This window comes from Lutjanus erythropterus, chromosome 6, assembly GCF_056507025.1.
Source record: "Lutjanus erythropterus isolate fLutEry1 chromosome 6, fLutEry1.hap2, whole genome shotgun sequence".
NCBI lineage: Eukaryota > Metazoa > Chordata > Actinopteri > Lutjaniformes > Lutjanidae > Lutjanus > Lutjanus erythropterus.
Genome location: NC_139322.1, coordinates 38611339 through 38633702, shown reverse-complemented (window position 1 = coordinate 38633702; position 22364 = coordinate 38611339). Strand labels below are relative to the sequence as shown.

At 36.5% G+C, this 22364-nt stretch overlaps 1 protein-coding gene across 4 annotated transcripts; it reads right to left on the bottom strand.

Moving 5' to 3' along the window:
* Positions 1 to 2170: 2170 nt before the first annotated feature.
* On the bottom strand, positions 2171 to 21486 carry LOC146325703 (mitochondrial carrier homolog 1-like). 4 transcript variants are annotated; one of them, XR_014770728.1, is made up of 13 exons: positions 21125 to 21486; positions 18984 to 19068; positions 18774 to 18880; positions 17199 to 17273; positions 16395 to 16452; positions 15930 to 15981; positions 14416 to 14475; positions 14243 to 14336; positions 12625 to 12672; positions 12472 to 12539; positions 10857 to 10932; positions 9663 to 10206; positions 2171 to 2861 (listed from the first exon to the last, which is right to left on the bottom strand). XR_014770728.1 is itself a non-coding variant. In XM_084721845.1 (12 exons), exons 1-12 carry the CDS (start codon positions 21275 to 21277, stop codon positions 10132 to 10134), a joined length of 951 nt encoding a protein of 316 aa, XP_084577971.1. In that variant the 5' UTR covers positions 21278 to 21486; the 3' UTR covers positions 8972 to 10131. The 4 variants fall into 4 exon arrangements, 3 of the variants coding, with proteins under 3 accessions (XP_084577971.1, XP_084577973.1, XP_084577972.1); XM_084721845.1 differs by lacking the exon at positions 2171 to 2861 and having other exon boundaries at positions 8972 to 10206; XM_084721847.1 differs by lacking the exon at positions 2171 to 2861 and having other exon boundaries at positions 8972 to 10206; positions 17199 to 17258.
* Between the last annotated feature and the right edge of the window lie 878 nt (positions 21487 to 22364).

Here is a 22364-nt window from a genome sequence, read left to right as displayed (position 1 = left end):
TTTGTAACGGCACATAGCTAAGATTTATTAGTTATCTAGCTAGTGACAGCATGGTACATTGGGTTATGACACGCCCACTTTTCAACGGTCAAATCAGATTCACCCCCAATGTCCTGTTTCAGTTGGAAAAAACCTCACAACACAAAAGCTAGATAATCTCGAAATGCAGTTTCATCTGGACCACATTTCAAGTTTCATAAGGTCAAAATCTGACATACAATTTTAACTTTAATAACAATACTAAGTATTTTATGATTGCGAAAACTATTCAAACTTTTTTCACTCCCACATTTCATCTTTCTTTTCATTCCCTGGCAGGAATGGGCTTCCATACGGACCAGTTGAGTCTGAAGGTTTTTTCTTCTTGTGTGTAATATAAAACTTAGTGCATTCAGGTAGTGTGTAGATGAAGTAACACTTTTTAGAAAAGCACGTGGTGGAGCTTTTTTCTACGGCGAGGGTCACTATTTTAAACCACCTGTCTGTTATTGGAATGCTTCTGCTCTGCATGCTTTTACCAAACTGCAGCTTAAAGCAATAGAGCACATGATGATGATGCCACTGTGTGTGTGTGTGTGTGAGAGAGAGAGAGAGAGAGAGAAAGTGTGTAAGGGAGAGATGTGATCACGGTGCAATGTTGGATTGTTTGATGACCTGTATGTTTTCTACACTCAGATGTGTGTGTGTGTGTATGTGTGTGTGTGTGAGCTCTGCTCGTCGTCCTGTACCATGTGATCTGAGAGGAAGAAGTGTGGGGTTCTGGGAAGGTGGGTGTACATTATTTAAACCACTGTTCTCTTTGTAGCGTGTGGCTGTTGTATTGTTTTCTGCTATTTGACAATGAATTACTCTGCACTTACCTGTCTGTCGCGTCCTCCTTCACAACATTTCACTGAAGCCTCCAGATCTCTAAAACCTCAAAACAAAAATGTTCAAGTCTCAAGTTTTGACCACCGGTCAAAGTCCTGGGACGAGACAATAGACCGTGACAGGTCGACCTTTGAAATGATTCAAATGATGATAAAAACATTTGTCAGCTTTTTAAGGAAATATTGTTAATTAAATCTAACTGTATTTATTCTGAATAAAGAGAAGCAGAAGAGTGATTCAGTCTGAGTATCAGGTGAGTGAAACACTGACAGATCAACACAAATTATTCTTCAGTGGCTCATGACTGCTCTGAAAAACCACAAGTTACAACCTTTAAATCCTTTATAGAGCAGTAAGTGGTGCTGATGAATGACGAGACGAGAACTGCTGACCAGAACTGTTAGTCTGATAACAACCTGCTTTAATGAGCAGACATTAATATTACAGTCATTATTAAAGAGTCACAGGTTTCTCACTTTTTAATAATAACATCTACAGTTACAGTGTGTAGGCACAGGGGAAATTCATATATATTTTATTTCTATTTTTTTAAATAGCATTATTATATATCTTATGCTTTAGAATTGTTTTTTTTATATACCTGATTTTCTTTCTATACATTTTCTATAAACTGTTTCACTCTGGTATCCTGTATGTAGGATTGCAGCAGTGTACTTATTTTATTGCAGGCTATACAAATTCTATAAAAAACTGAAATCTACTGTATAAAAATTTAACCATATTAGTGTTCTTCAAAAAAATATTGATTTCTACCACATTGGTGTTGTTTAAAAAAAAAGAAAAGAGTTTTAAAGTATTAGTACTATTATTAAAAATGAATAATACCATATTAGTTATTTTGAAAATCTAAATCTATTGAATGAAAATCTATTGTATTAGCCATTTGAAAAAATAATTCTATTGTATGTTATATTTTTAAAAATATTTCTACTGTATTAGTCATTTAAATATTTTTTACTGTATTATTTTAAAAAAAATCTACAGTATTAGTTTTTAACTTTTTTTCTGTATTAGTTATTTAAAAGAAATAATTCTACTTATTCTACTGTATTACTTGGAAAAAATCTACTGTATTTGAAATACAGATTTCTACCACATTGGTGTTATTATTATTATTATTATTTTAATTTGCTGTATTAGTGCTATTAAAAAAAAAAAAGAAGAAGCATGCAACCAGATGGAGAATCTCCTCTATGTGTGTGTGTGTGTGTGTGTGCGCGCGTGCGTGTGTGTGTGTGTGCAGCTCCTGTCCTCCACTGTCTGTCAGACTCATCAACTTGCAGCAGTTTGGCAGCGTTCACACTGCAGGTCACAGAGGCCCACATCAGATTGTTTTTTTCTCCCTGACAGTGTGAACAACACAAATCATGTGGGATCTGATCTTTTCAATTCTGATTTGAGCCACTTTGATATGTGGTCCTCAGTCAGATCCATGTCTGATATTTAGCACAGAAAGACTACTGAAAATGTGTACTCAAGTACAAGTACTGTCACACTGCTGAAATATTACTCAATTACAAGTAAAAGCACTGGTGTTAGAAGCAAAAGTACAAAGTATTCATTGCAAAAACTACTCAGAGTGTTAGTTACTTTTAACCGTAACCAAAGTATGGTTGAAATTTTTTTGCGATTTATGAACCAGTAGTTGAAAACACTAATAATTAAGTAATCTTTAATCATTTATAAGATACAAAGTTTTTTCCCCCCTATTCTCTTTTTTTCCTTTTTGGTCATTTTTTGCTGCAAATAGTTCCGTCAAACAAAATGATGTCAAATGAGGTGCAATTACTGCCATAACTATTGATTAAATATCCATGAATACATTTTTAATTGCTTAAATTCTTAACGGAAAATAATCGATTAATGCTTCATCATTAACATCATTACTCCAGACGTGTGCTTGTTTTGTTTTCCATCCATATGTCCTGGTTCTCATTGGCTTGTTTGTGATCAGATCACCTGATTGGCTCCTAAAATGCAGATGAAAGGTTTGGATATTAATTCAAATTGTACTCAGGACTCAACTATGATTTTAAACCTAACTAAACAGATGACATCTTGTAGTGAAAAGTACAGGCTTGGAAATCTACTTATAAAAGTACAAGTACCCACACACACACGGGGTTACAACATAAATAAGGCCTCATCAGAAAGCACACACAGGTTTTGAACACCGGTGGGCAGCAAAGATTTTATTGCCGTAACAACTGAGGGAGAACAGACGAGTGAACCAATCACAACACAGCAACATGAATTAAAAAAAACACAAACAGCAGTCTGGGAGTCAAAATATGAAAATCATTCATTCATTGGTCACATGAGTGTGGGTCATGTGACAGACACTTCATGTAACAAGGACACATGTATGTATGGCTTTTAAACAGTCCTCTGAGGAGAGACTTAAACGCAACATCGATCCTTTATAATGGAATGTAAAACATTTATACTATACTATTGTACATCTACATACCTACAACTACACATTTCCTATAAGATTTTACATCATAGCCATGGGATTTTCCATGCATTTTTAGATTTATATATATATATATATATATATATATTTAAAAAAATAACTTTGTTAGTCTCAGCAAAACCAGACACACAGATTGTTTACAGAAACAGGAACTGGTTTGAGTAGCGAAGAAACAGCACGGCCTTCAGATGCAGCGTGTCCTGTAGAGTCCACTCAGCCTCATGCAGCTTCATATAAGAGACATGGCTTCATATGAGGGATGCTCAATGCTTAAAGGGTTAGTTCACCCCAAAATGAAAATTCAGTCATTATCTACTCACCCTCACGCCGACTGAAGGTTGGGTATAGGTTTTTAATCCACAAAACACACATTAAAACTGTGTTGTTGACCACCAGTGTTGCAGGCGACCAGAATAAAACATGAAATACCTCCATACTGCTCGTTTGGTGTAATCTGAGTCTCCTAAAGCCCCAACATGCCAAGTTGATAAGAAAATGTCATTTCCACCATGTTTTTAGCCTGAATCTTCACTGTAGATCCTTAGCTTGGAGCCACGTTCATGTGCACACTGTCTGAACTGGGGGTGTGTGGTGTGATGGTGTGCAAACAGCATGTCGGGTATTTAGGAGACTTGGATTACACCAGACAAGAGATATGGAAGCATTAATGTTTTTTTTTCCAGTTATCATTTTCCTGTGAAACTCCAGCAGTGTTCTGTGGACTAAAGACCCGCCCTTCAATCAGCATGAGGGTGAGTAGATAATGACTGAATGTTCTTCTTTGGGTGAACTGACCCTTTAATGCAGGACAGGGTCTTTTCTGGGAATAACAGGCTGAGAAGAGGATCACTGTATGTCTCACAAACACATGAAAGATGATGACTTATGTTGTCAATACTTATTTTAATATTTGTTTGGGGTTTATCTGAGCAGTGGGTGAATCTGCTGGTTGGTGAACTCTTTTAAAGCCAGACTGTGTCACCTTTATGACAGGATATAAGAACACATCAGTCCACTGTAAATTCAATCATCAGCTTAATTAAATTATCAGTTACATTTATCAGCAACCAGGAGACTCAGAGAGCACAGACCTCCACCTTTATGCAAATCCTCCAGCTCAACCACTAATGTCTTCAGCAGCGTCCTGCTGCTGCAGCAGAAAAAGACAAACAGATCAGTATCATCAGTATATTTTCATGTTATTACCACATACAAACTTATGATACTGTTCTTGTTATAACTATGTACTGTTCACAGCGGTGGAAAGAGTACTGCAAGTCTGTACTCAAGTACAAGTACTGTTACACTGCTAAAATATTACTCAAGTGCAAGTAAAAGTACTGATGTTAGAAATACACTTAAGTAAAAGTACAAAGTATTTGGTGCAAAAACTACTCAGAGTATTAGTTCCTTTTAACCGCTGTTGTCACAGTCACCTCTGCAAACTAGGGTTGCAAATTTAGTGCATTTTCCTTAAACAACAGTTGCAATTGCAGATAATGAATTAATCATTAATAATTTATAAGACACTAAATGTGTTTTTTTGATATTTTTTTCTCATTTTGTCAAAGAATGGCTGCAAACAGCTCTGTCAGACAAAATTATGTCAAATTAGGTGCAATCACTGCCATGTCTATTGATTAAATATCCATGATTACATTTGTATTTGGTTAAACTCTTAACCTGATTGGCTACTGGACATGAACTCAAATTGTACTCAGTACTCAACTATGATTTTAAAAGTAACTAAGTAGATTACAGCTTGCAACACATACAAGTAAAAGTACAGACTTGAAAATCTGCTCATAAAAGTACAAGCACCCAAAAAGAACTACGTAATTACAGTAATTTGAGTATTTGTAATTCGTTACTCCCAGCCCTGACCATTTATCTTGTTATAATGTGAAGTGTTTCATGTTATAATGTAATAATGTGTTTTATTACACAACTTTGTGAATACTCATTTCTGATTGGTCCATTATGGCAGTCTATGGTCTGTTATTTCTGAACAGCAGATTGTTTCTAAGAATCACAGACGCAGCTCTGATCAGAGATTCTGGAGGACTGGGCAGAAGCAAATATATTTTGTGTCAAATTATGTTTTTTTTTTTTATTAAGTAGCCATGTAATATGGTGCAGCATTGTACAGGAGAGCTGCAACAATTAATCATCAAATATTTTGATAATCGATTGATGCACAAATGTACAAATTCTATCATTTCATTTCAATTCATCTCTTATGAAAGCAAATGTGACATCTTCGTGTTTTGGACAAATCAAGACATTTGAGGACGTCAACCTGGGCTTTGGAAAACAGGGATCAGCATTTTTCACCATTTTCTGACATTTTACAGACCAAACAACTAGTCGATTAATAATTGATTAATCATGACAATAATGAACAGATTAATCTGTGGTTAAAATAACGGTTAGTTGCAGACCTACTGTACAGTGAGCGCTGGCATCCTGCATCACCCTGTCAGGGTTTATTTTGCCATAATGATCCACTCACTGTACGTTATCCTTTACAGAACAAAACATCACAATAAAACATTACAACTTAACATCATAGCAAGAAACTATTCATGTTCTAATATGATCATTAATGATCATTTTTATATAAATTATATTTCCACCCTCTGCCAGATCCAGGAAGCAGAAAAGATCATGGACACCATCATAACAGTTAGCCCCGCACAGAACACCACCACCGCTGCTGGACAGATGGACTCCAACGTCCCCCCTCCACAGATGACACTGCTGTCCAGCCGTCCCACAACGTAAGTCACTGTTAGCACACAACCACAGACACAGCGTCTAGAAGGGAACCCCAGATCCACAAGATCTCACAAGAGTGAACATTTTGACCCAAACTGAAAAACTCCTGAGAGTCTCGCAACTTTGGGGCTCCCTTCTAGACCCAACCAGCAGACACCGAGAGTAACGGACACCATGTGCCACCGCAGCAATGGTGGCTCCACAAGATGACAAAATACACAAAACAATCGCTGGATTCGTCTATATAGACGCCTCTCCATACACCAGCTCTAAATGTGACCTAGCAGCACACTTTGATAATCAACTTCTGAGTGCACTGACACTGCTGCTCCTCTACAGGAGAAGAAACGTCTGATGATAAGACCCATCCCTTGGTGATATAGTTCAGAAGAGCTGAGCGCAAAAAATAAATTGACTGTCCACCATGATTTATGCAAAGAACCTGTTATTAAATACAATAAAGCAGTGTGAGATGCAAGGCAAGTCTATTTCTCCAACATTATTACTGCCAACCTGAACAACCCCAGAATGCTATTCTTAACCATAAATAGAATCTTGAATCCACGTTCAGCTGTAGATCTATTAGACCAAGCCTCCTGCACTAAATGTGAAGAATTTGCCTCCTTCTTTAAAGAAAAAATGTATAACATTAGACTCAACATTCATGCCATGCCAGGATATATTTAACAATTCAAACCTGTCTCTAGTATGAAACCATCTACCTGCTCTCTCAGCCTCTTTTCAAGAGACCTTATGATAAACTGTCTTCAAATACACTCCTCATTTTAAATTCCTCCCTAGAGTCTGGTATTTCCCAAATCCTTTAAAGACCACAACTGTTGCAAAACCTTCACTCAAAAACTAAACTTAAACCCTGCTTCTCTTGATAACTACCACCCAATCTCAAACTTACCTCTCCAAAGCAAGGTTCTAGAGAAAGAACAGTTAAAGTCATTTAAAGTCAAAGTCATTTACCATCAATCTGCCACTTTTAGACATTAAAGCCCAAAAATCTGGAACACTTTGCCTTTAAACATTAGACTTGATGACTCAGCATACAGTTTTAAACAACAACTCAAAACATATCTTTTTAATAAGGCTTATAACCAGCTGTAGACTAGATCGCTCCTCCTTGTGTACATCATACAGATCTGTGCCCAAACCAGACGGGACCCGACGGGTCAGGCTGTTATCAGGTTCAGGCTGAAATATGCTCATGAGGGTCGGGTTCAGGCCGGTTTCGGACAGAATTCTGTTGGGCCATCGGGCCTCGACGGGCTCAACTTTTCAGGCACAATTTAAGTGCTAGTATGTACTTTGATTTTTAATTAGTTTTGTGGATGATTTCTGTTGTTTTTATTTGCTGCTGAATTGTAAAGCACTTGGAGTTGTGTTCTGTGCATGAAAGATGCTGTATAAATAAAGTCCATTCATTCATTCATCACGAGGGATGGAATAGATGTGATCTGAACCTAGAAATAGGGGCTGATAATTTAACTGTTTCACTTGTTGGATATCAGACCAACGTCACCTGTCAGTGGTCCAATCTGAATCTACACACGTGTCATCTTCTTATAAATAAAATTAAATAAATACAGCTACACAGCGCCTCCTACCTTGGCGTTAAATACAGGGGAAGTACATCCCACATCTGTGGTGAAAACACACAGCGGCACCTCACTCATGGTGGAACAATAAACCAGCACAGAAATTACCAACATAAACCACCATATTCTGAACAAACACAAACAAAAAGTAACACTTGTATTTGGGAACATATAAGAGCACACTTAACAAACTCTCAACAATGCATCATGGGAAATGAAGGCCATCTCTCAGCACCATAGACTTTTACGTAGACACTGCATTGAACACTTCAGTTTGCTGCTGCATTATGTTGACATTACTGACATTTTCGGTAATGTCAACATAATTTTGTTGACATTTTGTTTTGTTTTGTCCCCCGTGTACATGGATTTGTTCATAGGTCAGTCTTGACCTAACAAAAATGGTATGACACAACTTAACAACAAGCCAAAGTGGTCGATTCGGCGTCTACATATATATTGTATACATGTCTACGCTCAGCATTATCTGCGCCACACAATTCTACAACGCCACACAATGGTTGGAGGACACCATCGCACAAGTCCAAGGCTCTGGAGCATGAATTTAAAGATTTCCAGATGGAGAAAACTTGTGAACACAAACACAGTCCATCAACATCAGCTAACACAGAACGATTCAACACTAAACTTTTACCAAAAAATTGGTAAAAATACCAATGATGATAATTATCTCAACTGAAAATAAGTGGATCTTTGCTCCACTAGTTACAACATGAAATACTTTGTTTCACACAATAACAAGATAAACAGTATACTGTTACACAAGAAAGGTTTGTTGTTATATACTCATTCTTGAGAATTGGGACAAACTATTTTGATTCACGCTTCAATTATGCTGGAAAAACTATTTTAACAGATCAAACTGTTGGCTGTTACACCTTGAAACAGGCCAACGTCCTAGAGATTCATTTTATTTAAATAAATGTAGTCTTACAGAGTTGACAAAATGTTACATTCTTTAATTTCACAATTTAGTCATAGTGAGCAGCCATTTTCTTTTATAAAGTGTCTCAGAGTCTCTTAATGTTAATCAAAATACACACAATTCTTATTTAGCTTTGATTTAAAAGGACTACAGAGTCGACATGTTATGGCTGATACACATCTGATAGAAATGTTATTTCACGAATATGTCAAAAAGTATAAAGTTTACCAGTGACTGAGCAGTATTCTGGTCTTTTTTTTTTTAAAGCAGGAGGTGAGACAGGGGTCCTTAGGGTATAGCTAACCCTTTTTATGCCTGATAAAAAAAAGTGTTAAAATTCTCAAAATCTCAAACTAACAGTGCCTACTGATAACTATCATGATGGTCTTTGTTGTAAAGTAGATTTTATATGAAAATGTTGGCCCTTTAAAGTTGTGTCCCAGATATTCTTAATTCAAAACTTTTTAAAAACATCATTTAAATTGTCTGAAGTTGTGAATTCACATCTGGAACAAGGGTGTTTTCTGGCACATTAGTTTTGACATTAAAAAAACATGAAATCAAACCAAAACATTAAAAAAAGACATTTCATACATATAAATCTTTAAAGATTATTTTTAGCAACAAAACTGGAATTAGAGTGTTGATATGAATATAAAAAAAAAAAAATTGGGAGGAAATAATTTGTCTCAGTTCTCAAGAATGGTTGTTAACATTATGTTTGTATGTGGCAATAATGTCAAAATAAATTGTTATGACAATAAACCTTTCATTTTTATGATTCTGATCCATTTTTCTTCTTCTGGCAGGGCAGCAGTATGTTGCTGTTTATATCTGGATATATTTAAATTAGTTTATTTTGGTTATATGTTTCGTCCCGTCCACCATCCACGATGGGTTCACACATGCATGACGAATTCAGTTCAGTCACTTTTTTCACAAAAGTGAAAAATAATTTGTGTACCCGCCCCATGTTTCAGATCTGCTCCAAAATGTTATGGGTTCTTCTTGGCCTGTGCTACACTCTTCCACTGAGATCAGGATATTTCTCTCAGTTTGATTTGTTTGAGCCTCAGCAGCTGTCACTGCGGAGAAACAGCCATGAAATCAGAGCACGATGTTTGGTCACTGTGGTCGAGAAACAACCCACCACACCGGAGTTTCTGAACTGATTCAAACTGTTGAATGTATCCCAGCAGCTGTGAGGAGAACCAGCTCTGTCCTCCCCACACTGAACTGAACTGAACTGAAACTCCTGGAAACAAAAGTTTGTTGGCACTCCATGAACTCTGCTGCTCCTGCTGCATGTGGACGACAGCAGCAGTCTGACAGGCGGGTGGAGGCCGTGTCTTTAGAAAACAGGAGGAGGAGGAAACTCCTGGCAGGTGATGATGATGATGAAGATGATGATGATGATGATGATGATGATGATGTCAGTCCTCGATGGGGGGCGGGGACATCACAGGCACCCGGCGGAAGAAGAAGCTGGATCCTCTGAAGAGGTGGCCCTGACAGGAGGACACACACTTTAAATGTTTTTGAATATTAAAACCTGATAACCTCCATCTAAAACATGAGCGCCAGAATGAGGAACTGAAAATGATGGAGTGAGGAACAAAAACACCTTCCCTCCAATATTCAATAAAATATAACAGTATTGAACTACTAAATATTATCATTGACAACTACAAGATAAAGCACAAAGATGATTTAAGAAAATAAAATCATAAATGATGTCAAAGATGAATTATTAATAAAGTTAAATTTGGGGTAGACAGTTGAAAAAGCTTGTTGATTGTTGAATCTCATTGTCAGGTCATCAGATACTGACATTTTAGGAATGAGACTCAACAACGATCTAACCAACCTGTGATGAGATTTTTTAGTTTTCTCTCAGACCTCTTGAAATACATTCAGGGATGGATGATATGGCTAATAAATAATATCTCAATATTTTTAGGCAATGCAGCGATATACAATACATTGTGCATCTCAATATACACATTTTCTGTAAACCAACATTCAGCAGATTCCCAAACAGTTCTCTTCCTTTTGTGTCATGTGGTGTCCCTACATTTGCTGAAGTCAGAGGTCAGAGGTGAGACATGTTTTGTATTTCAGCAGAATGAACTGAATGAAAGCTGTAAAGTGACTTTACCTTTTGGCTCAGGTGGTTCCAGCAGTGTAGCCAGGATTTAAAGATGGGAGAGTTAGGAGGAAGACCTGCAGCCAGGCTGACAGCACAAAACACAACCAACCAAAGCATCAGGACTGTGGTCACGATTTTAGAAACAACGAGAGTGCAAGGAAATGGTTCAATTATTTGGATTTTCTATATTTCATGTAGTGAAATGTGTTAAGAATATTTTATTTGGTTGCCAAACCTAGCAAAATTAAAATTAAGAACAAAGAAATAACTGAATAAATGAATTAATCTGCCATTTAAACACACCAAAAATAACATAAAACTAAATGTAGGCTTTTATTAAATTCTAAAATGTGACATAAACCTATTTAGCTTTGTATTCCCCGATTTTTAAAATTTACTTTACCATTTAATGATCCATTTAAAGTGAAAGTTCACCCAAAAATGAAATTTCACTTGGCGCAACACGAGATATATGAGATCTTACGATACCTTCACATCTGTGTTTACATGTCACCTGGAAGTGACTCAGACAACAGAGAGAGATCTGCTCAGAAATAGTGACTTGTTATACGGACAGTTGACTTTGCAAACTTTTAACAAAGAAGAAAATGTCCAAGGACTTCAACATAGAAGAAAAACATCATTTCTTTGCTGCAGCCGCGCTGCATGGGCGAGAGCCTGTGTACCCACTTCAGACGTGAGCACGAGGATCAGGTCTGAGAGACTACAGTTGATTTTTAGGCTTTTTCGGTCACATTTTACAGACACTTGGATTACACCACACGAGCAGTAAGGAGACATTTTGTGTTTTTTGTTTTCTTTTTTCACATTTCAAAACTGGCTACCGTTCACTTCAATTGTACTGGATTTGGCTGCAACTCTTTTTTCCACTGAAGCTCCAGGAGTGTTTTATGAACTGGAGATCTTCACACATCCTCACATCAACACAGGGGGGAGGAGATACTGAGTGAATTTTCATTTTTGGGTGAACTATCACTTTAATTTATTATTTAATTATTTTTATATTTCTTTGTTTCATTTTCCCGTTGCATTTTATTTAATTTTTTTTTAACATTTCTTTATGGATTTCTTCTTCATTATGTAAATGAGAGGGCTGTCATTCATAGTGTGTCACAGGATCAACTTTTCAAGTAAATAAACAGAAGGATTAATACAAAACTAAATAAAGAAAGAAACAAATTAAAAGAGAAATGCCAATTTATGCCACATTTTATAGATGAATTATAGATGAATTAATGCCAACATTTATTGTTAACTGATTTTTGAATCAGTGAATCCTTTTTTTGGAAGCTTATAAGTAGTCACATTTATATAGATTCATTACAGATATACTTGAATCAGCCTAAAACTCTCCACCATGTGCAACTGCAGAACACAACATTTCCTTAAAATCACTAACCGCCTCCTGTTTTTTTTTTTTTGTTTTTTTTTTTTACAAGCTGCAGTCAAATCAGCTAAATCAGTCATTTATCTGAACAGTGAAATGTTCATCCTGATGAAAATAATGTTCCTGATGATTAATTAACTAATTCTCACTTCAAACCCTTGTTGTAAATGATTGATGAAATTGGTGAATGTACTAATGTTGGACAGAGTGACTCACCCACAGTTGTTGACTACCATCAGATCAGCCACCAGCATGAAGGGATATGTTAGAACACTCACTGCAATCTGGAGAACAACACGCTCCATTAATATGTCATGTAATGCTTCGTTTTAGAGGCATCTCAAATAACAGTCTGAGTGCTGAACTTACGCCCATCACAAACTTGGTGTAGCTTCTCACCGCCGAGGCCTGACTGAACTGCAACACAAACACAAAGAGAGAGGTCACAGTCTGCTTCACTGCCTGTTTAAACAGGCAGGACTTTCTTGTTAGCCTGACTACAGCTGAAAGAAAAAAAGGTTCAAACTGCATCTAAATGAACGGTCACTTCCTCAAATCACTTCAGCAGGTACAACATTCAGCTTTTCATCTGCTTTAGTCTCTGAACACTTTAATCGTGATGTCACTTTGTTTTAAATGTGACCAATTCAAAAGCACTTGTCTATATTTTTATATGGTTTTTTTATCACTCATTCTTGAAAATGCAACAAATTATGTCCTAACAAAAAGCTTAAAAAATTATTGATTCCAATTTTTTGTTGAAAGTTTGTATATTCCATGTTTAAAAATCATATCCTGTCAAAAAAAAAAAAAAAGCATTAAAAATGATTAATACAATGCTGCAATTCTAATTTTTGGGTGAAAATATATTCTTTAAGGATTTAAATATATATGAAATATATGTAATCTATGAAATGTTTTGGTTTGCTTTAATTTATTGCATTTCTAAACTTGCTCTGTGCCACAAAACAGCTTTGTACCAGACAAGAACTCATAACTTTTAAAACCAATTCAAAGAATAACTTTTATGAAAATGTTGGTGCTTTAAAAATGTGTCCATCAACTCCATCACATTTTTACAAAAACATTCTAATAGGCATAAAAAGGTCTTTAAAAAGTCAGGAATACCGTTCAAGCACTGGTAAACTTTCTATTTTTTTTTCACAAATTCATGAAATATTATTTCTATCAGATGTGCCTCAACCATCACATGTCAATGCTGTAGTCCTTCTAAATCAAAGCTAAATAAGAATTATGGTTTAAAGATGTGTATTTTATTCAACATTAAGAGATTCTGTCAGATTTTCCTTCTGACAGAGGTGACGTCTATGCTGATGGGGGTGACATCAACTCTCAGTTCTCTTTAATCACTGACAAATGTGTTTGAAATCAGTATTCTTTTTTATTCAGTTAAATAAACACAGTGCCCTACTTGGGCCACCAAGTGCATAAAGTCTGGACACGCCTCTATATGTGACGTCAACTCTATCAGTTGGCTGTCAAGAGAAGCTCTTTTGATTTTTTTTGTTTTATTCATGAAATATATATTCATAATGATTTATAAAATTAATTCTTTGTGTTCTAGTTATTTTATATGTTGTTTGTCACAAAGACAACTGACAGTATCAACAGAAATTGTAAGTGGGCAGATCATAATGGTATTTATTTCTTGAAGAAAAATGCATCAAACTTTTTCATTATACAGATGATTAAATACTCTTGTATCTAATCCAACAAAAAACCTTCACTGGAAGAAAAAAAAAAGTCCTCATCTGCAAAACATGCTACTTAATAATCAACTGGGAGGCTGGCAGAGTTTAACAGCCAAGAGTGTGATCTTTAAAAAAAAATCCCAGCATAATTAAAGAGCAAAAATCCAAAAAACAAAATTTGTGTCCCAGTTTTCAAGAATGAGTGATTTCTTGTGCAGCTTGTTGTTTTTCTAACACTCTTCTTCTTCTACCATCCAATAAGATGAGTGACTTACACTCTCGTCGACGGCGTAGGTGTTAATGAAGTGAGCCAGGAGGTTACAGCACCACAGGAAGAGAACCTCCCCCACCACATACGGCACGATACCACTGCAAACACACAGAACACTGCTCAGAACATGTCAGGAGAATTTCACCAATAAACAGTGAAATGATTAGTGTGACTCACACATAGAATCCAGCGACTCCTTCCTCCTTAAAAATCTTGACAAATGAACTGAAAATCCCACTGCAAATGTGACACAAACTCCATTAACATGTGGACAAAGTCTACAGTGTGGCTCTTATCCAAATTTTACAAGTTCTGAAAATTGGTGGTACAGCTTCATACTTTGAGTGATTACATCCTATATGAATAAATTATTTTAGTAATTTCACAAGACTAAATTTGCCACATACTTCAATGCAACAATCAAAACAGTATTAGTGCAGTCATTCAAACCTGATCAAACCAGACCTGCAAAGTCCTGATGAAGCAAATTAGCTGTTTCTGAACATTAAACTTTTAAAAACTAATATTAATGACCATAGTTGATGCTACAGCCTGACAAAAGACACACTTTAGAGGCCTGATAAGAGTGAAATATTAATCAGTATTTGTTTTTAAAGGTGCAGTGGCATCAAACTCGCACAAAACACCAAAGGCCTTCTGTACAGCCAGTGTCTGCTTTGTCCATTCTGAGCTACTGTAGAAACATGGTAATGCAACATGGCAGCCTTCTTGTAAATATACAGGGCTCATAAAGAAGGTAAGGTACAGAAAACAAAACAAGTCTTACTTTCATGTCATTTTCTGAATATTATATTCCGTTTCTGCCATATTTTACTGTCTGTCTGGACTGAAGAAATGGAGAAAAGAATCTCTTCAATTTGTTTTTAAGAGCAGTGAAGAAGATAAACGGTTTCTGATTGCCTTCAAACATTTATTGGCACTTTTGAACAGTAAATTCATCTTACTTTTCATCCAGCATATACCAATATATCTGTGATAAGCTAATACTGGCCAATAACACTGATCACTCATTTACCCAGTCAGACTGTTGTTGTTGTCTGTATGACCACGAATACATGTTTAAAGTTATAATCTTAATTAATTTAAGATTTGAATTTTTATACCATTTGACGTTGGCACTGTTTCTGAAATAGTCATCCGACATATTAAAGTCTGTGTAAAGCAACAATAAATGTGTTCTGAGTTTGTCAGACAACAGAAACATGTTATTAACCACCCAGCAAAATTTGATCGCTACATATGTAAAATTAGGTCTCAAAATCACAAAAAAAAGAGCAGTTTTATCTGCTCTGACACACTGGAGGCGTGTCCGCTCTGCTGTCACAGTGTCAAACACAACTACGACCTGAAAATAACCTGAAACATGGACGCTCTGTCTAGCAGCTTTACTGGACATGTCCAGAACATGTTTGAAGAGGATGTTTTTTTTTCTTCTGTGTCGGGTTGTTGGAACTGAAGTGAGCTGAAGTGAACTGCTGGTCTGATTTGGTCACTGAAGTACGTTTGTAACTGACGGTTAGGGAGGGCGAGGGGAGGAGGGGGCGGTGTTTTTTGTGTGTTGGTTCGTGGGGCTTGTATAGTGTTGTGGGACCATGGCTCAGCTACTCCCCTTTTTGATGATCTATAAAGGAAATATTGTGGCATATCTGCATCATTACATAAAGTCTTACCCGTATCTGGCTTCTCTGCCAACAAACTGGGCCATACACCGCAACGACATGACTGCCAAAGAAAAACATGACAGGTGAACAGTGAAACAAGCAGTGTACCTCATGGATATAGGACAGTATATGACACTTGTAATACCAGTTTTAAGGGTAACACAAGACAACAACATGGAACATACTGTAGGCAACACAAATGGATGGATGGTCTAATTATTGAACAATGATTAAAAAAAAGTAAAACATTTCATTTATCCAATGTTAATATTTCCTGCTTTTCTAGGTTTTATGGCATTGTTAAATGAATATACAGTATCTGGCTTTTAGTTGGTTGGACAAAACAAAACATTTGTAGGTGTCACCTTTAAGAATTTTCCACAATATTTTAGCATTTTTGTTTGTAGATGAAATGGCAGCTTCCTGAATCTACCAGCATGATTAAAGACACTGACAGTTTTAATGAGGACATACCATGAAAAGGATGAGTGGCTACTCTGGACAGACACTGGATGATCATCTCATGTGAGGTCTGGAGAGAGGAAACGATATGAGGAGACAACCTGGTAGGAATTTGAAACAATTTGTTCCAAAGTAAAGCAGTAAGGTATCTATATTTTTTTACAATAGAAAGCTGGTGGAGGGGGGTAATATTCTGAAAAAAAAAAGAACTTCTAAGATTTAAATTTACAAGAAAAAACTGAGAAAATAGCGAGAAAAAACGAAAATATTCGTTGAGATGATAAATTTTCAGGGAAAAAACTCACCAATTAAGAAGGTAAAATTTTATGGCTTTTGTGTCAAGGAACCACTTTTTTTTTTTTGCACATTCACCACTTTCATCTCAGAGAATATCCAAGTTTTCTCTCAAAAAACTCTTGAAATATATTTTTTTAACTAACAATGGCTCTAAATGTGTCTTCACTAGGGCACAGTATTTTTTTTATATTTCTGATACCAAAGATGATATAATAGCTCTGTTTCAGCATGGATACCAAAACAATACTTTTTTTAAACTGTACAGAAAATTTTCCCTAAATAATTCTTATATCAGCAAAATACTTTAATCTGAAACCGCCTGGTCAAAGAATGAGTAAAGAAGAATAAAAATCTAGCCACTGAGTACTTGACAGTCACGTGGCACGTTTAAGAACTATCGAGAATTACAGATCCCATATCATTTCATAGTGATACATTTTAATACCAATGTGTCCAACAAAAAGTAGGAATTAAGCACAACAAGACATTTTAATGATATACTCTGGGAGCATCTCTCACCTCTTGGACCACTTTCCTGAGTGACGTCTGCTGGTCATCTTTCTTGGATAGAAGCTCCACCTGCTGAGTACAGACCTAAAATGACTTTGACAAGCCTAATTTATAAACTGTACCATTTACTATTAATGAATATAAAGTATTATTCTTGCAGCTGCAAGTAGCTTTGTCATGATAAGTGACCTGCCACTTCAGTACACCTTAAGACCGGGACCACGACAAAGCACATGTACATTTATTATGTAGGAATTCACATTATAGACACCACCACTGTCTGTCCATGTAACAATCTGAACAGTATGGCACATTGACCATACAGTGTCTAGCCATACACTAGGTTGTGAGGAGTAATGCCTTCCTGAGCAGAGAATGACGTCACAGTCCCTCTCAGCCTTCCCTGCATCTGTTTTCGACACGGCAGACTGGTGAGTTACTTTCTCATATTACTCCTTAATGGTTACTAAAATATGTTTCTGAAAACATTTTAGGTGAGAAAAAAGCATTGCAGTAACTGATTCTTAATCCATTTCTGACCAACACAGCTTAGTTTGATCTGTGTTTCAGGAGTTTGCATTGAAAACGGTCATGTCTAGAAGGGAGCCCAAGATTTCTTAAACTCTGGTGAGATTTGTATGTGCTGTTTGTTAATTGTGCACATTGTACAAACAGATTAGGCTTAGACGTATAAAGGTATTATGGTATACTAGGGTATTAAGAAATAACAATGGCATTATTTTCAATACTGTCATAAATACAGATGCTCCTCCTACTATTACACTGATACTGAGATTCTGTATTGTAGTGTGCAGTGTACACCACCAGGGGTCAGTCTCTGCACAGCAGCACAGCTGAGCGGATAAACATAGCTTTCACAAGAAGAAGAAACATGACGTTTTGGGAATAAAGTTACAGGACTAACTAAAAAGAGGAAAAACGCATCTACCCCTGTTGTGGATTATTTTGGACTCAGTCCTGATAATAAAGCTAAGCTAACAGACTACTCACTGGTCAAAGTAGGGTCTCGTTGTGAGTGTGTAACTTAAGCAAGCATGACAGAGAGTGAGGGGCAGACTAATTACTGGTGACAGAGTTACGGTGAATGGGCACAGAGTGAACAGAAAGGTGAGCAGTGAAGCGCTAATTCTGGCAGAATATGTACAGAAACGGCACTGTAAATTCACAGCTTAGGTTTGAGTTTGTCAGTGAATAAAGGCGGCAGCTTCTTAAGACTGGAGTGGAGCTCCTGCGTGTGTGCGCGTTGTTTCCCAGCTGTGGGAATAGCGCCACTGTGACGGTCAGTTCTGCCTACGTTGTGGGAGTATAAAGTACAGTGGAGTACAGTGTAGTTGATACACCCTGGTAAAATATAAAGGTAATGTAAAATGTATACCGACCAAGCCTAAAGCTGATTATGTTTGATAAGTGACAACACTTTGTTTAAGATCTTGGTAGGTTTAGTGATAGAAAACAGTTGGTCAGGGATCAGGTTTTTCCTCCAGTGGAATGTGTTTTTGAGCAGTGGCATCAACCTTCATATTAGCAAATATTTGTAGTTAGAAAGTCTCAATCCTTGCTTACCTTTTTAACTTTGCTCCTGACCACAGTGGAGATGGCATTAGACACAATACGAGGTGAGAGGCCACGGAAGAGTCCTCTCTTTCCATCCACTTTCACAATGTACTGTGCTACAAAAGAAAGAAAAACACTTACTGTTGGCTGCTGTTAAGTTAACTCACAGTGTTTGCAGTAAAACAATAAAACTGATAATAATCATCACAGCTCACTCACCATAGGAGAAGAAGCCAGGCAGGTATAAGACTCTTCTTCCAAACATAGTTGTGCCCACAGTTGGTGGAAGAGGTTCATGACCCACCTATAAACAACAGTGACTGAGATTAAACACAGCCTCTCTGCTTCATGGAAATGATGACAACACTACAAACCAGGGCACGTCATTGTATCACCTGATAAAGCCTTTAAAATGAAATATAAACATTGTCCCAAAAGGAATTTCTGATAAGTCCCTTAACTTATGTGGACGTGATGTGAGTATGTTTGCAGTGTGGAGGGTTTTTTTTAAGTGTCCAAAACTGGTCACAAAGTTGCTATTTGCAGAGACTGCTCAGCACCGGTCACATGAGGAGGACAAAAATTACATTAACACCAATATTATCATTACAAGAAATTAATGAAAAACAAAGAGGAAAAAAAAACAGTCAGCAGAAGTGAATGTGAATATTTTGAATAGCATTTGTTTTATATCTGCCAGTGGGCCATCATGATAAGAGTATGGCCATGTAAACTCCAGTACAAGACAGACCTGATGTTATCTGCAATTACATGGAAAAAACTATGTGCATATATCCACATTGCCAATTGTGTTTGCAACAATAAATAATTTTGTCAATTATTAAAATAATCTGCAACTATTTTAATAATCAATTAATCATTTTGATTTTATTTTTTTTTTTAATCAAAAAAATGTCCAAATTCTCTGATGTTGAGTTGTTGTTTTCTTTGTCCACAATAAAAGAAGACATTTGAGGACATCACCTTTGGGAAACATCATGTTACAATTTACTGATTAACTGGGAAAATAATTGACAGATTAATGGTTTAGGAAGATAATCATTAGTCACAGCCCTAAACTATTGTAATGACCAACAATACCATGTCACCTGGACTATGTCCACAATAAGCCAATTAAATTTAAAAATGCAACCTTTGTCCAGGCTAATGTAATGTTTTAGACCCAAAAATACCAGGGCCTGTGTGTCAGTAAAATAAAGCTAAATAAACTCATTAAAAACCCTCTTGGATCAGTGGGATCATCACAAAAGTGAAAACAGAGATGTTTTTTCTGACACCATGAAAAGTTGACTTTTCAGAGAAACACAGTTCTCATGATAGTGACACTACAAACACATGATGATCTTTAAGGCTGCAACTAATGATTATTTTGATTATCGTTTAATCTGTTGATTATTTTCTCAATCAATTAGTTGTTTGGTCTATACTATGAAATGATAATGGTGAAAAAAAATCAGTTTGCCAAGGCCCAAGGTGACAGCTTGAAATGTTTTGTTTTGTCCACAGCCCAAATATACTGTATTTACTGTCATAAAGGATATATTCACTTTTTAGAAGCTGAAATCAGAGAATTTGAACATTTTTCTTAAAATAATAAATCAATCATCAAAATAATTGGCAATTAATTTAACAGTGCATTAATAATCAATTAGCTAGTGCAGCTCTAATGATCTTACAGAATATGAGGCTTTGCTGTAGATTAAACTGGCCAACAGCAGCCTATAGAAAGTAGATCAAATGTGCTCAACATCTACAGCAGTTAGGTACAACATACACATGAATACAGCAGTAATATTAATACAACATCAGATATAATAGCAAAACTGACAGGGTCCATTTTCACTGCACAATGAGTACTTTTACTGTCATACTTACGCTGATAATACTTTATATACTTATTAACTTATTGTGAAGTATTAATGGTATTAATACGTTTATTTAAGTAAATGAATAATTCTTAAAGGAATACTTTTCCCAGCACTCTGTGGACACATGTGACTCAAAAACTGTGAAAATGTTTGATATATTATCAATTACGTGTCCTCATCTGAAGAAAAACTACAAAGAGAAAATGATTGATAAATGATAAATTAAGTAACAATATTTTTGAACCCCAGCAGCATCTTCAGTTCCTGGTAGACCAGCCTGCAGTAGGAGTAATCTAATATGGATGTAACGACCAGGAAGTTACCCGTTACCGGGGTCATTAAGCTGAGAGAGATGCTACACGGGAACACGAGTATTTGAAGGACTTCAAAAACAACACAACAGCAGCAGCGGCGATGTTTTGACACCATCATTGTGGTTGTGGTTGTTAGCTAACTAGCTACATTAGCTACCTGTATTAGCAGCTTGACATAGAGCAGCGGGTGTGCGACGGCTGTTACTCCCGCTCCCAGCAGCAGCACCGCGGTGTCCACATCCACGGGGGACGGTGTAGCATCCTGCTCCACACTGACCACCTGCCCGGACAGGTTCTCTGCTGAATCCATCTTTAATTACCGAGAGGGAAGCAGACGGTTCATCACCGGTCAGCGTCAAGCCGCGAGATTACACAAACTACTTCCGCTTTGAACTGTCAAAATAAGACTATCTGCTTTAGAGGCGATTAGAGGGCCTGTTTTCTGTTTAAATACACAGTTGTAATACACATAACGTATGATTATGAGACTGGGCGAGAGCACACGGCGTTTTATTTAGATTTCACAACTTATTATGGCTAAAAATAGCATACATCTGTCACGTGACAGCGGAACCACAACACGTGGGCGGGGTCTAACCTTAGCTCGTGCCATCACATGAACGCGTGTCTTTTTATCTCACGTAGTCAGACTACCGTCTCATCGAGGTGGCCAGATGTTACAGACCGTTATCTGGGAAATTCTGGACAGAAATTCAGGGTGTCACGGAGTAGATGGATTAAATCAGGGATGCATTCAGAAAACACAAAATCAATATATATAAAGCCACATAAATGATGTCACCAGGGCCACTTTGAAATGTAGTCAGTCACTCAATACAAATTAATTTTTGTAATTAGTAACGTAATCTACTGGATTACAAAGAAATGCAGTCTAATCTGATTGCTTTTGGATTACTTCAAAAGAAAACATCAAAAATATCGCACCTTCCTCTAAAAATAGTTTCAGAATGCTAAAAAAAAAAGTAATCAAGTTATCATGGACAGTATAACTATAATCTAAACACACATCTTTCAAATGTAAATTCACCTGCAAAATGTCACTCAAAGAAACACAAACCAAAGGTGTAAATCCTCCACAAAGACAAAATGCAAAATGACTCCAAAGAGAAAATAACCACACCATAAAAACTTAATAAGTACAAACAACGTCAAAGAGATACAAAGCAACTGCAAAGGGATGCAAAATTACAACAAAAATGAGCAAAACAACTTCAATGAGACACAAAGAAACTACAGAGACACAAAATGACAACAAATAGGTGCCAAACAACTACAAACAGATACAAAATGACAACAAACAAGTTCAGAATGACTACAAAAAAGGAATAAAAAAGACTACACAAAAACCCAAAAGAGGCCAAAATAATTACGGCGAC